The sequence below is a fragment of the Protopterus annectens genome, chromosome 9.part0 (assembly GCF_019279795.1).
Source record: "Protopterus annectens isolate FY-2018-M chromosome 9.part0, PAN1.0, whole genome shotgun sequence".
In the NCBI taxonomy this organism is placed as follows: domain Eukaryota; kingdom Metazoa; phylum Chordata; order Ceratodontiformes; family Protopteridae; genus Protopterus; species Protopterus annectens.
The window spans coordinates 932,381,154-932,396,936 of NC_056743.1; the positions used below are offsets into that span (position 1 = coordinate 932,381,154).

The 15,783-nt window shown below is 43.6% G+C and overlaps 1 protein-coding gene across 1 annotated transcript in view; it reads left to right on the top strand.

Annotated features, from left to right (window-relative positions):
- Positions 1-15,783, top strand: part of TIMELESS (timeless circadian regulator) — a 955,757-nt gene that overhangs the window by 484,411 nt on the left and 455,563 nt on the right. The window contains exon 16 of the mRNA XM_044083673.1: positions 14,936-15,033. Coding sequence (XP_043939608.1) covers positions 14,936-15,033 — 98 coding nt within the window. The remainder of the gene's footprint in view (positions 1-14,935; positions 15,034-15,783) is intronic.

Sequence of the window (15,783 nt, forward strand, 5' to 3'; positions counted from 1 at the left end):
ATCAATCACTTCCTTAGCTAAGGAGGTGATAAGGGAGAGAGGGTATCCCCTGTCTACAAACATGGAATGCAGAAAATGTATTTCATCCAAAAAATCAACAGTGGAGCTGCACATCCTAGAGGCTCTAATGAACTGGCTCTTAACAATGCCTTTTTTCTGATAAAATGGGTGTGCACTTTGAAAATGCAGAAAAGAATTAGAAAAAGTAGGTTTCCTGTAAAGTTTATAAAGGAATGTTGAGTTGTTATAATCTTTATATAAAGTCACGTCAAGATAGTGAAATTCGTGCTTGTTAATGTTGTGAGTGAACACCAAGAAGGGGGTAGTGGAATTGATATAACTAAAAAAATCCTCAAACTGATTGAGGGTCCCATTCCATAAAATACAGACGTCGTCTAGGTATCTTCTATAATAAGTTAAATATTGAACCCAAGAAGAAGAAAAAATGAACATACGTTCCCATCTGTGCAAAACAGCGTTGGCATAAAAAGAAGCGCATGAGGCACCCATGGCCACTCCTTTCCTTTGTCTAAAAAGCTCACCATTAAAGAATATAAAATTGTTCTGTAATAAAATTTCCATAAACTCCACTAGAAGGCCAGTCACCTTATTGTTGAGATTAGTTTCAGTGGTTAAGAAATCGTTAAACCACTCGAGCCCTGCTGGGTGGGGTATACTAGGAAACAGGTCTTTGATGTCTATAGTTATCATAAGGAGTTCAGATGAGAAAAAGGAAGGTTGAATGTCTCTGAGAAAAATCCCAGGAGTCTTTGCAGGCGTGATCTAAAAGTGGGATGAGTTGCTTAGTAACATGGTCAATGAATTTACCTAAGGGTTCAGTGATGCTTCCTGCCCCTGAAACAATAGGCCTAAATCTCAAGGGGTCCAAGCCTTTGTGAATTTTCAGAATCCCGAAAATTACTGGTATTTTGGGTTTCTCAACATGCAATGCTCAGTACATGCCAGATATGCTGCTTTGTCGGCCCATCATGTGTCAGCTGTAATGTTTGGATACACTCTCTGGTGTTGACTTTTACTTCCCCAATGCATCTGTAGAGTGCATACATGGGTTGTAGTTGACCTCTCTGCTGACTGCAATATTAAGTGTGTTCCTGGAGTCTACCTTCCCTCTGGGTGCCTGTTCCATGCTACAGACCATATTATACTATTTGCTGTCCTGTGAGTACATGACAGATATTCCTGGTGTGTAATGTGGCACTCCAAATCCATGTACTGCACGGTCCCAAGGGGGGTACAGCCATATGAACACCCCACAATCACACATGTGCATACATGGCCACACACTCAAATGCACACATGCATCATACAGGCATCTACCTCCAACCAATTCACCAAAGTGATCTTGCAGGAAAACTAATCACCAGGATGCGCGCGCACACACACACACACTCACACATACAAGTGTGGTTGCACAATGACTGTACACACAGTCCTCCTATTACCCATCTGCCAACATGCAGAACATATGGTACAGAACATCATGCAGTTCAGCTATAGTCAATCACTGCTAACAACAGTATACAGATGTATGATGCATGTGCTGTGATTAGGTGATGCCCCTTCCCCTGCATACCACTGCACCCGTGTACACAGTATTGCTATGCACCTGTTCTGCACCCTGCCATGTACTGTGCACCACAACTCACAGGTGTACAACCTACGCATCCGTGATCTGCCATGGACCACAGCACTGCATATCTTAGCAGTACACAAGCTCTGTATGTAACATATGTCCTGTACTTTCACATGCAGTGTCTACAGATTGTGTTAGTTGTGTGGCTGCTGAACGCAATGCATACACACCATGTGGGCATATGTTTGCACACCCTTATCATGACGGTTTATCACACCTCTTGTGTGTACTGCAGCAGTCACTGCTCATGGCAGGGGTATACCAGCGTGGGCCTTCTGCAGTTGCCAGTGTATGTTCAGCCTACCCTACACGTGTCCCTCTATTCTGCATGATTGCAAGGTCTACAAATGTGCACATCGCATGGTGTTCACACAGTTCCATCACTATTGCGGTGTAGGTAGGGTTACAGCTGCCACAGGTCCTGAACCTGACTATATGCAGATAGAGCCATTTCTACCATCCTTAGGATCCCTGCTGCAGTGCACTAGTGTGTCATGCTGATACCCCCCCTTATTCAGCTTTTATGCAGATGCATGACAGGTAAGCCCTATACGTTTGTGTCAACTTGCAGTGTCCCATATACTGAACACCACATGTTGCAGCCTAGACCCAACTGATAATGTAGACTACTGTAATGCTGTATGCCATAGTGTATCTCTACAGCAGTTGGCATTGCCCTACAGGTATATGCAGTGGTGTTGCACTGTATATGGGTGTTGTTCAGAACATGTCATGACTGTAGGCCATGTCTACCAACAGTATGTTACTCCCTGTCGACACATTCTGCAATTACATGAGGTTAGTTGTCATGCAGGTGTTGTGACATACCCTTTCAAATCCCCATCATGGTCGCCCCTGTGAGACCATGCATTTCACAGCAACAGTACATGCACATGTACAGCATGCATTCAGGGTAGGTGTGTTAGTTATGTGCATGGAATATACCATCACCATTACATGTCCGGTGTGTTGGCATGCATCTACATGAGACATACCAGCTACAGGCTGCTGCCTTGTTGTTGCCCCGGAGGGACCTACATAAGAGGGTGAGAGATGCATTGTCAGTGGCCACACCTGTGGCACTGCTGCAGGCTGGGTGCAGTAGTACCATACATCAATGGTAAATTCCCACAATACTACCACATCTGGACATCTGTTTTTCACTACAGTGCAGCAACACAATATATCTATGACATGTCAGATATGCATGGATCTACCTGTACCAGTGCGGATAATTACACATTGGTCTACTGATGTGCCCTATGTCCTTACCTGCACGCTCCTCGGCTGGTGTGTGGGTGACACCCACCTCCACGAAGGGGTCCAGTAATTGTTGGTGTTCCGGATGGGCAGGTGCCATGAGGCTGGCCAGGAGCTCCTTCACACATGGGGGGATGGATGGCGTGCCCCCCGTGGTGAGGTGATACCCCGGACTGCAGCAGCAAGCCAACGGGCATTGAGAAGCAGGTCACTGCAATGATGCCAGACCTGCTCATAACTGCAGGCTGACATCATTGACCCTGTGGACTAGATTGTTCCACAGGGCGGACCTCTCCTGCTGGTCATGGGCTGTCCTGCCAAAGAGAACCTGGTAGTGCTGTACCAGGTGGTTGATGGTGACCTCATTTTCATCCGCTGAATACATGGGTAGCCTGATGTGTGACATCTTGCCTGAAAGACCTGAAGATAGAAACAGTCCTGAGCAACTCATATTGTAAGGTTACCACAGTTCGTAATGCACATCTCTGTCACCCCCCCCTACCATGACAGCTTCAACAGGCTGTACACACAACTCATTAGGTATTCCTACAGCTTAACTGCCGTTTGGACAGATTGTGTATTGTACCACACCTTCTGCTATGTGATTGTAGCCATGTCCCCTGTGTGGACACTAACATTGCTGGCCTGTTACAGACTATTCACTTACATGCCATTGTCAGGGCCACTATGGTTACATATATGCCAGTGGTATGGCTGCTCTGAGATTGCTGCACATCTGACATTCTGTGTTATTGGGGGGGATCTATGAATGCTGTTGGACATGTACCAGGATTGTGTAGACTATTACTACCAACAGATGTACTATAACAGTGACACAATAACATGTATATGTTCTGTTGGCCATCTGATCCACCTCTCCACACCCATCTGACAAGGATACCTGGCCATATAACATGTGTGTGCCAACCTGGGGCCTCGTGTGCTGTTACAGCAATACCATCAGGTGGAATCACCCAGGGGATGTTACCCCCCCCCAGGGCACACACCAACATGTTCCTGTCTTCTGAGCTCAGATCTAGGGTCTGTTCCATACCGGGCACTGCAGACACCTGAGGGATGTGCTACATCAGTCTGAGGCATCAGTACACATTCACATGGCCAACATGTTCCTCCTGCTCATCCTCCAGACCTGGCACCTTCAAGATGTGGACTGCTGCTGTGAGTGGCAGTTGTTGGGAGCCTTGTTCCCATTGTACCCATATTGGGGACCATGGGGCGTCCACATCACATACCACAAACACCATCCACGGTGTTTACCCACCATGTGTCACATACCACCCCTGTAGACTGTCCTCTATATCTACCAATCCTGACCACCTCCACGTGTGTATCTGCCATACTTCCCCATATTCCCATTGCATACTTCACAGATGGGGACAATGTGGTGCTAAGAAGGGACTAACATGTGACATACCTGTCCATGGTGCACACACTGCCAGCTGTAGATATATGTGTGTATTGCTATGTGTGCTGCTGCCTTGCACATAGCACACATAATTCTGGTAGTGATATAGGGGACATGTCTTTACATACATATCTGTTTGTATGTGTGTTTGTACATATGTAGACGTGCATGTAGGTATATATCTATGTATGTGTAGATATATCTGAATTTATATATATGTGCACATATATATGCCTACACATGGGTATATGTATATTTCTGGACATACATGCTGATATACATTTATCCTTATTTATTATATATGTGACATATGTACACATATGCATACCTATATGTGGGGTACATTCAGACATCAACTCCACAATCTCACAACACCTTCCTGCACATCTGCACTTTTCTGCCTTGGTACAACACAGACAGGTGCCACATATAGACATGGCATGACAGTGGGGTATATGTGGGACCTGTTTGCAGGTAACCCTATTACACACCTATGGGATTCTGGCATGTTACATTACAGATTCACCTGAGTATCATGCCAGTGATGATCCGTGGCTCCCACATGTCCATCATAATGGTATTACTTCCACCACCAGCTATTGGCCACGTCATATACATAATCCCCATTACACAACACATACTGTGATGGCTTACATCTTGTCTGTCAGAGCTGACCTGCCCAGTTAACAGCTATGGCCCACTACCCACAGGGACCAACACTATTGTCCACAGCAGTTGTTCAATTGAACATCATCACAACAACAAGTGATGGCACATATAACTCATTCCACTTCATCTATCACATTACGATGGACCAGGTACTACATTCTAATACATGTACATATTACTTCACATACCTGTTGTGGGAATGATTATTTATGAATGGCAGCTGCCTAAATTCCTGCGTTTCCAGCTGTTAGTTTGCTGAGCTGTATGTTTTTTTTTTCCGCTTTTGCTTGCTTTCTCTCTCTCTTCACAGTGAATGGATTGAGCTGCTTGGGGTAGATTGCAACCTGGCTTTAGTAGATGATGCACTTGATCAAGTGATGGCTTCTGCACCAATCAGTGTCCCACACTTGCTAACTGCATGCAGCTTGCTATGTAGTACATCCAGTTACCACTGTCATGGCAACCACCTACTATAAATCCCTACATCATGTGGGCATGGGCCCTTTACCTTTCCTATGTGATGGACCTCCTTTCTGTGTGTGGGCATCAGTGTTACAGACAGCAGGTAGCAATACCTCTTCCAGGGGAACTGGCACACTCAGGCCAGCTACATATTTGTAGCAGGTTCCAGAACTACAGGCAGAGTGTGAGTAGAGTTGAGTTATGCTTTGTATAGTACTGGTGTTACAGGGTGTGTGTACACATACTAGTTTACCTTGGAATGCGGTCTGTCTGCATAGCTCTCAACTGTGGGCCTATCCTGTTGGTGGCCAGAGGTGTGCCTATCAAGTTTTCTCTGTCCACCACACAGGTCCTGTGTCAGATATTTCACTGGCAGTGTGTGTGTTTAGTGGTGTCAGTACATGGCTACATCCATTTATGTTTCTAACTTCAATTCCCTGGCTAAGGGTATGTTGTAGACTATCCTGTAACACCAGTGACTTGCTTAGTGTATGGCAGCAATTTTCCACATATGGACCTGTGTTCCAGCCTCTGTCCCCCACCTACATACCAAGCTTTGCACATATGGCATGCTGTCAGGGGTTGTTCTGTAGTGGGTTGTGTGTATATCACACTGCTATTGCTGCCATCAGTCCACTGCTTTCGTATCCCCCACATATACGGTGGGGCTGGGGCCATATATGTGTGGGCTTCACCTACACAATACAAGTGTGCCCTTATGCACTCCAGAGGCCAGTGAATGTAACAGTGGTATATGGGCCCTCTATTATTGAATCTGGGGGGGGGGATGCACCATAAATGACCTAGGCTATCAGGGGTGAGCTGCCTTAAGGGATCTTAATGTACAGTACCATATACTTCACCTATATTTACATTACTCACATAAATTGGGTTAATGCAGACCTACTGCGTCCTGCCATACAGACTGTTTTGTTTGTCAGTGTGCTTGTGATGGTGCCAGTTATGCCTTGTTATGTAATAGTTACATCCCATTTGGTCAACTGAAGTCTTTACCACCTAGTGATTCTGTACAGAATGTAGATAGAAGCTGCTGAACTATACACTTGCATTGCATACTGTTGATTGTTTGGTATCCTTTGGCCCAGTCTGTCTTTACTATTGTACAATTTGAAGGCCTTGGCCTGGACAGCAACAGTTGTGAACCTTTCCAGACTGCTGTATTAGTATAACTGTTTCACAGTTACATTACTCTGTTTATATGGATGTCCGTATCTGAACAGCTATATGACATGGCATATAGAACTGTAATAGTACACAAATAAAGGTTTTCCATTTCTGCAAACCTGTGTGTGGTGTTTTTTCTATGACCTCTCTGTGGATATATGTTGCAGGCAACGATTGTAATTTGTATGGGTAGCCCATACAGTGTCCAGTTGTTCAGGTGTGAACTGTAGGCATAGTTGGCTGTTCCATATTGTTTGCACCTTCTACATATGTATCTTACTACTGTACATATCTCTGCGTGTGTGTGTGTAGTCACATGTATATCTATCTATATATATATATATATATATATATATATATATATATATATGTATGTATATATATATATATATATATATATATGTGTGTGTGTGTGTGTGTGTGTGTGCAGCAGTTAGGTTGCCGCCTCATAGCAAGAGGTTCTCCGGTTCGATTCTCAGCTGGGGTGCCTTCTGTGCGGAGTCTGCATGTCCTCCCTGTGGTCGTGTGGGTTTCCTCTGGGTGTTCCGGTTTCCTCCCACATCCCAAAGACATGCTGTAGGTGGATTGGACACTCTAAATTGACCCTAGGCATGAGTGTGTGTGCCTTCTGTGTAAGGTTGGGCGCCGGGCTGGCAACTCGACACTGTAAAACTCCACTGCCAGTCATGAGCGGACAGGTGATCCGCTGTGGTGACCCCTAACTGGGAAAAAGCAGAAAGAAGTGTGTATGTGTGTGTATATATGTATATGTATGTATATGTGTGTGTGTATATATATATATATATATATATATATATATATATATATATATATATATATATATATAAATATCTATATCTGCATATATGTGTCTGTGTATATGTATCCTGGGGATGTTGATAGCTTCCACATTTTACATTTCCTATGGGAGCCAGACTGTACTGCATGATATGTTACCAATACCAGCCTGACATCATACAGGTGGGTTGTAGTACTGTTAACATCTTGTGCCTATGTCATGTCAGGTCCTGCTTATGGGATTTGTAACACTTGGTAGTGTATTGCAGGGCGGACGTGTTTGGCTGTGGTGTGTGGGGAGGTATGCCTATTCGTACATGACTTGTATTGTTTGGGGCGTCTCAACCCCATTAATGATTAATGGTGCATGTGGACATATTTGTTTTTGTCAATCTTCCATTGCTATCTACAGATGTGTGGCCATATATATGTGTATAAAGACTTTTGGCTTTTCCTGGTTAGGGGTCACCACAGCGGAACTCCAGTCCGCTCATGATTGGCAGTGGATTTTTACGGTGCCGAGTTGCCAGCCCGACACTCAACCTTCAACGAAGGCACGCCCATTCACGCTCGCACCTACCTGCATGCCTTTAATGTCACTCGACTGTGGGGAGGACATGCAGACTCCACACAGAAGGCACTCCAGCCGTGAATCGAACAGGAGAACGTCTTGCTGTGAGGCGACAATGCTAACTGCTGTAGCACCGCGGCCTTTTCTAAATATATATATATATATATATCTACATATATAGATATGTTGTATCTGTTTTGATATTAATATATTTACATACACACTTACATCTAGATGTTGGTATACATTCTCTGTACTGTTGCATGACTGGGCTGGATGTTATGTTTTTGAATACATCAGATTTATGTATATCTGGCATGGCTTAGTGGTAAATCACTTTGTCTATGGTGTGCAGGGTCCTGCGTTTGAGCCTTGCAGAGGTTGTTTATTTTGTTGCTGGGCAGAACACAGGCCGTTGGATACAGAGTGATTAAGACACTTTAAAGCAGTTGTAAGAAGGTTTGAGCGGAGTTAAGCAATGCTAACTTCTGGTTACAGTTTTTTGCATTCAGCTTCTAAATTGCTTAACATGTGTAGCCACTGCTTACCCCCACACAAACAGGCTTAAACCCGCTTACTGCTGCTTAGCCCTGCGCTAATTTCTTTAAAAGAAAAGAAAAAGGGGTTGATAGGAAAGTGGTGAAAAAAGGGGCACAAAGAGGGAAAGACAGTAGGGAAAATAGCCAGGGATGTGCAGGAAGGGTGTAGGGAAGGTCCATAGCTGCCCATTTCTTCTACAGCAACAGCTGTGCATATACACTGAATTTGGAGGTAGATTTGGACACTCAAACCCCCCTGGGTGGGGGTGAGGGCAACAATAATAAGTTGTGATGCCAATTAGACAGGATTGCATGTGTCCAGTGAACACGTGTGCAAAATGGACAGCTATGTATGGGGCGAGATTTTTTTTTGGAACATATTGCCCTTTTTTTTCTTCAGGTGAGAGTGGGATGTTGGGGAGGGGTAGTAGGTATATTTGGGGAGGTAGGCTGGGTAGGTTAACAGACAAGACAAACAAGACTCATACAGGGGCGGTATATGACACGTGGGGGGTAAACACCTTGGATGGGTAGGGGTGTTTGGAAGTTGCAAGCCCATGAGCCCCCAAATGGAAACAGTGGGACTGAGGTCCCCATCCATGGGCAGTCACCACTGCACCTTCACGGCCCCAAAGTTAGCTGTTCTGGTGCTGGGTAGGAGGGGCAGGCTCACCTTCTAATTGTGCCACGTGGCCCTCAAGCTGGCGTAGCTTGTCTCGTATCTCCTTGTTGAGCTCGTTACACACCACGGCCCAGACCTGATGGCGGGTGACAGGTACCTCTTCGCTCCGGGGGGGGGGGGGCGAGCCCCATCCCCTGCATCAGTTCCACCCGAAGGTGGTGCAGGGCCAACAGAGGGAGAGGCCCCAGGCTGGGCCCCAGATGTGCTGGTGCCCAGTGCCATGGCCAGCTGAGGTGGGACAGGTGGGTCCGCTGGGATCAGCCTTCCCATGCGAGCTATGGTGTTGCAGTTTTTAAGGAAGATATCAGTTAGTAATAGTCAACAGCATTCAGGATTAGTTAGAACAGCATGCATAGTTATTCCCATTAACCCAAGACACCAGATTTACAACAGTTGCAGAGTGAGCAGAACACATACATATATGGGACAACAGTGGCCATTACAACAGCATGCAGTTTTCAATGATGGCAACAAGCCACCAATATGGGAGTATTTTAACATGGCACATGCATAGAACCAAATGTGAATATTTATAAACCAATAGGACATATGTCCGAACAAAAGTTTGGAGTGTACATGTACCCATTGAGGTATGTAATTAGGTTATTGTAGCACATGTGGTGGGGGGTTGAGAGAGAGAGTCCAATTAACTAATATACCCCTGTAGTTTTCACAATTTTCTTAGTCACTGCAGTGATCTGTCCCTTACATGTTTTATTACACTACCCAATGTCCTTACTTTGTACAATGGTATGTTTGTAGATTAGTATCTACGTGTAGTCTACACCTCTTACCTGGTATAGCTGTTGAGAAAAATCAATGTTAACACTATCTGACAATTTCTACACATACTCCCAGATTCCATGCTTGTAGACAAGTATATAAGTGAACTGTGTTGTACCTACAGTCTACACCTCTTACCTGTTATAGCTGTTGAGGAAATCTTTAACACTACCTGACAAATTCTACACATACTCCCAGATTCCATGTTGATGTTATACACATACCTAACTGTTATGCACACACACTGGTCAAGGCTTGACAGGATGCAAATGTTAATGTGACATATTTTGAGAATAGCTATCATACACTTTGGGTGACATGCTACAATGACAGGTTTGTTCTAATACACATTATCTGACTATGTTCAGGTCTATCAGTTATATGTCAGTAAAAGCTGCCTACATTTCTTGGATCATCACACTGATTTGTCAGGGGAACATGTTACTGGGCAGCAGATTTGGGCCATTTATCTGGACATGCTGGACAGATCAGAACAGTTGAGGGGTATGACTATGCATACAGCTTACTACCTGAACATTCTGTCACAGTCTGTACAGTTGATGGTTATGATTATGCTTACAGCTTACTATCTGAACATTCTAGCAAATTCTGTACAGTTATTGGGTCTAATTATGCATACAGCTTTCTATCTGAACATTCTCACAGACTCTGTACGGTTGTGGGGTATGATTATGCATACAACTTACTACCACTCCTGAGATTCAAACCCCTGCTGTGTGTGTGGTAAAAATATTACAGTTGACATCACAGTACACTGTGCTATCATGGAACTGGTGTGAAGCAATCCAATGTTTTCTGTCTAAGTCTCCTTCAGTTGTGTAATATGACTGACCTCTTGGGACATCCAACATTGTTATACTGAACTACCTTCACATTTTATCTGCATTCAACAGTGTGGGTAACACTGCTTAATACAACAGTACTATTTATAGAATGCGGCACTACAACAACATATGAAAGCAGAATGTACACAAACACTCCAGGGGTTATACTTTTATTCACAAGATATTACACCTTTATTTCCACGCAACCTATATGACAGTCTTCCTGCCATATTGTCTAGTTTATTCAGTGCATCCCATACACAATACATTTTATACTGGTACAACACTTTCTAGAACTGTTATATTTATTTGTTATGACAGTACATGCAAGATTATTGCTAACCTGCCTTGCGACGCAGCCTTTGCAGCTTAGCAGCATGGACTTGCTGGTTCGCAGCCCACTCATCTGCAGCTGTCAGAGAAATACAGTGATATTTAGCCATTACCTATCCATAGTATACACAAGCTAGGTGATCATGATCTACATAGTAGAATGAGTACTTAGTACTGGGGCATTGGCCATCTCCCTTGATTCTTGGATCCACTGCTCCGAGATCCCCCCTCCACTGCTTCAGGTCAGCATGGTGATGCCTGACCTGCTCATCAGACGGGGGATACCAGAGAGGCACTGGTGAGGTCACCGCTGAGACTGTCCCAGGCCTCCACTTTATAATGAGAGCCTTGGTACTGGCCCTGCAGTAGCCTCTGCTCATGGTATTTTACCAGGAGCCATACCATGAATCTGGACTCCTGGGTGCCCCAGTGCTGTGCTCTAAATCGAGTGCCTTCCCCAACTCCAGCCATTCTGCCTACAGTAGGGAGCTGCAACCAGTTATGGGAAGTATTTGTGCCTGTGAGGTTTAAATACACCCAATTTCCCACACTTTCCCATGATTGGGCGGTTTTGAAAAGACTAAGCTATGGACACACCTGCTTAACTAATGTTGGCATTGCTTAAAGGGGTATACCACTGGACAGATTGAGTTAGCCAGCCTACACATTGCTTACACTAAGTAAGCTGAGCTGTGCAATGCCTAGCATTGCTTAATATTTAATTAGCATTATAATTTCCATTTGGCATTGATTTATTATTCGTTACATGTTATATCAGTGTCTGGTATCCGTGATTCATGTGTACGTACACTGTATGGGGTCCTGGGGACTTCAACACTTTATTACAATAACACCTCACATCTGGCCTTACTGCAGTACTCCACTTCACATATTTATGTTATGTAGCAGGTTATACATCAGCACACTGTACATAGATCCTTTCACATGTTCAGTTAGATTTTCCTATGGTGAGGGTTTGTTTGTTGAAGCTTCAGTCTTATGTACTGCTATGATGGCTTAGTGGTTAACTACTGTGACCCTAGTGTACAGGGTCTTGGGTTCGAGCCTTGCAGAGGCTGCTTATTTTGTTGCTGGGCAGAACACGGGCCATTGGATACAGAGTGATTAAGGTACGTTAAAGCAGTTGTAAGCAGGTTTGCGCAGAGGTAAGCAATGCTAACTTCTGGTTACGGTCTCTTATACTCAGTTAGCTTCTACATTGCTTAACCTGTGTAGGCAGTGCTTACCCCCACACGAATGCACTTAAACACGCTTACTAGTGCTTACATATGCTTACTACTGCTTATTTGTGCTTAATCCTGCTTACTAATGCCTTATTCATTACGACACTGACACTTCACATGTGCGTTTCCTGCAGTACTCCAGTTCATAAATATGTTTAGTGGGTTTTGCAACAAAAATATTGGTTATAATGTGCTTTGCCATGTAAAATAGACTGTGCTGCAGTGGGACTCGAACTGGAAATGCCTGCTCATTAGGCAAATGCTCTGCCCACTACACTATTGTTGTGCTGCTTCATTTGCATATATCTTCCTTGTTATCCTCTTCAGCCTTTTAAGCTGCTTTAACCGTAGCTAAGCGATGTGCACACCCTCGCACCTACGGTTAACTGTATTCGAATTAAAAAAAAAAAAAAAAAAAAGGGTTTCTTCATTTAATTTTTATGTACTGTTGCTGTTGTACACATGGGGAACTGTTGGTGAGGATATGCGGACACCTATGAGCGGGTCTCGCTCATTTCTTATCACTTTCTGCTGTTCTACATTGTAGGGGCATGTTTATTCTGAGAGTTCTGCTCTCAGACACGCCCCCTGCAGTCATACATGCTCCATGTAAGCCTAGTAGCTCTGGCAGTGAACCTTATTAGTATGCATGGCGCTCTGCCGTCCTGATCCTAAACGGGCACTTCTGTGCAGGACCAAGCTAGTCCTGCACGGACGTTTAGTGAGTCCAGGAGTTGGTCTTGGCCATATGGTCTTCGGAGTTTTGAAACTTCAGTGATCTGATAGGGAACCATTGTGTGTGTGTGTGTGTGTGTGTGTGTGTGTGTGTGTGTGTGTACGTGTGTATCTATATAGATATATATATATATATATATATATATGTATATATATATATGTATGTATATATATATATATATATATATATATATATATATATATATATATATATATATATATATAGGTTTACCATTAAAATTCTGCTGTGCAATTGCACGGTTATGTAGTATTCGAACAACAAAAGTTCGAATACTTCATATGTGCTCAGGTTACATGAGCGAACATCATGTTTGCAAATGGACTGTGCATTTGCAAATATGACATTCGCTTATGTAAAGGGATTGCGGTACACTGCAGTTAGCGAAATACATCCCTTTTCTCACTTGTAGTGCGATCTCTGAGTTGGAATATTAAGTTGGGGGTGTGTGGGGGGCACAGGTGGCTTGCCCCCCTGCATAAACAGGATTATAGTTTAGCTAGTTAGGGAGTTAAGGGAAGGGTGGGATTGTTAAATGCCGAAAATGTCATCATTGACATTTTCGGCATTAACAGCTGTTTTTCGAAATTAGGGACATTCGGTATTGTGTACTTTCAGCAAAACACTTCGCTAATAAGTACACTTTTTTTTTATTTTCGAGATGATGTTCTCTTTCGGCTTTTCCCTGTTGGGGGTCGCCACAGCGGAACTCCAGTCCGCTAATGATTGGCAGTAGATTTTGACGAACGCCGAGGTGCCAGCTCAACGTTCAACCTTCAATGAAGGCACACCCATTTACGCATGTCTTTCAAACGCCCACCCAACCGTGGGGAGGACATGCAAACTCCACACAGAAGGCACTCCCCGCAGTCCATCCGAGAATCGAACGGGAGAACCTCTTGCTGTGGGGCAACAATGCTACAGCTGCACCACCGCGGATGTGTTTTTTTTTTAGATAATGATAGTAAACCATATATATATAAATAAATAAATAAATATATATATATATATATATATAAATATATATATATATATTTTTTTTTTTTCCCCTGAGATCTTATTATGGTGATGATTGGGGGGAGGCACAACACCTTTTACTGCTGCTGTACTGATTTAGAAAAATAATTGATGCATCATATTATTCTAGAAAGCTTGAACATTAAGACACTGTTTATACCCTGAAGGGCTTGATAAAGAGATGTGGAGATAATACAAGGCCATTTTTCATTAAAGTGTGGGGAATAATTGGTGTACCTTTCCTGAAAAGTTGACCGCATCAAAACAGTGGCAGAATTACAGAATAGATAGGACAGATGTAACACAATTCTTAATGCTGAGTGGGAAGCAAAAGAAGCTGATGGTTATGAAGTAAATGCAATTTGTCCAGAGTGTGAGAAAGTGGAACGATCACATAAGCATTTGATGGGCCGCATTGTCCTTAATGGACAACAAAATCTGTTTCTCTGCTGTATGTTGGTTTTGCCTGCTTTTCTACCAGAAACTGTATGGAATTCTGTTTATTGCCCATTTAACAGTATTATTCCAGGTACTCCTTTGCATGCTTTAGAGTAAGAATGTACTCTGCAAAAAACAACCTCGTTGCTTTTGCTTATTACAATCCAAATTATAATTCCTGCAGGGAATTTCATCTGATTTCTTAATTCTTTAGCTGTGGACCCTGGGGATGTGAATGCCAGTCAGTGTGACTCGTGGTTTGTTTTGTCTTGCAGGGAAGTATGGCCTGAAGGAGATGTATTTGGTTCCCCCAACCTAGAGCTGGAAGAAGAACTACTGCTTCTGAAACAGATACTAACTGTTGAGCTACCAAGTGAGTATGGAGTCCCGTCTTGTGATTTTGGAATGTTTAGCTGTACATCTTTTCACATTAAAATGTCATGCACACAGCTGACCTTTTTGTATTTCACAGGAACACTGCAGAGGAAAGGTATTAGGGAGTTGCAAGTAATGCAGAGAGGCAAATATACCACTCATATTGATTTATACACTGCTACAGCTGTGGGAAAAGTTGAATGTATGTTTATTGTTGGGGTACCTTTGCAGTTTGTTTGTACTGAATTCTGCTCTTGCAGAACTCTCTTTTAAGAGTGGGACTGCAGTATCTAAGCAGGACCAGCTGCGAGGAGGATGTGAGAAAGTGGCACATTGTGCTTTCAGGCTTACTTCTGTCAACCTCCGCTGTCATCCTTCTTTCTCTTCCTCCATCATGTGTGATTCTGTGTCTGGATTCATTGCTTTTCAGGAATTCTAACTTAGACTATCTTTTCATTGCTTGTTGTTTAGATCTGGGCAACAGTTATCAATTTAATGGTACTTTTTTCACATAGTTTTTTACATCTGGGAAACTATACTGTATTTTCCTTAAGTATGGAGGAGAAATTTTCCTTCTAGTATCCTGTATCAGTACAAAGATGGCTCCTCCTCCTTGCAGCTCATTGGCCCATTCCACTATCTCAGGAGCCAGCAATTCCCAGGCAAGGCGAGAGCCCTGTGGCCTGTTCGTTCCTGCCTAAAATCCCCTATATGCTCATGTGCTGATGGTGAGAGTGAGGGGATAGAG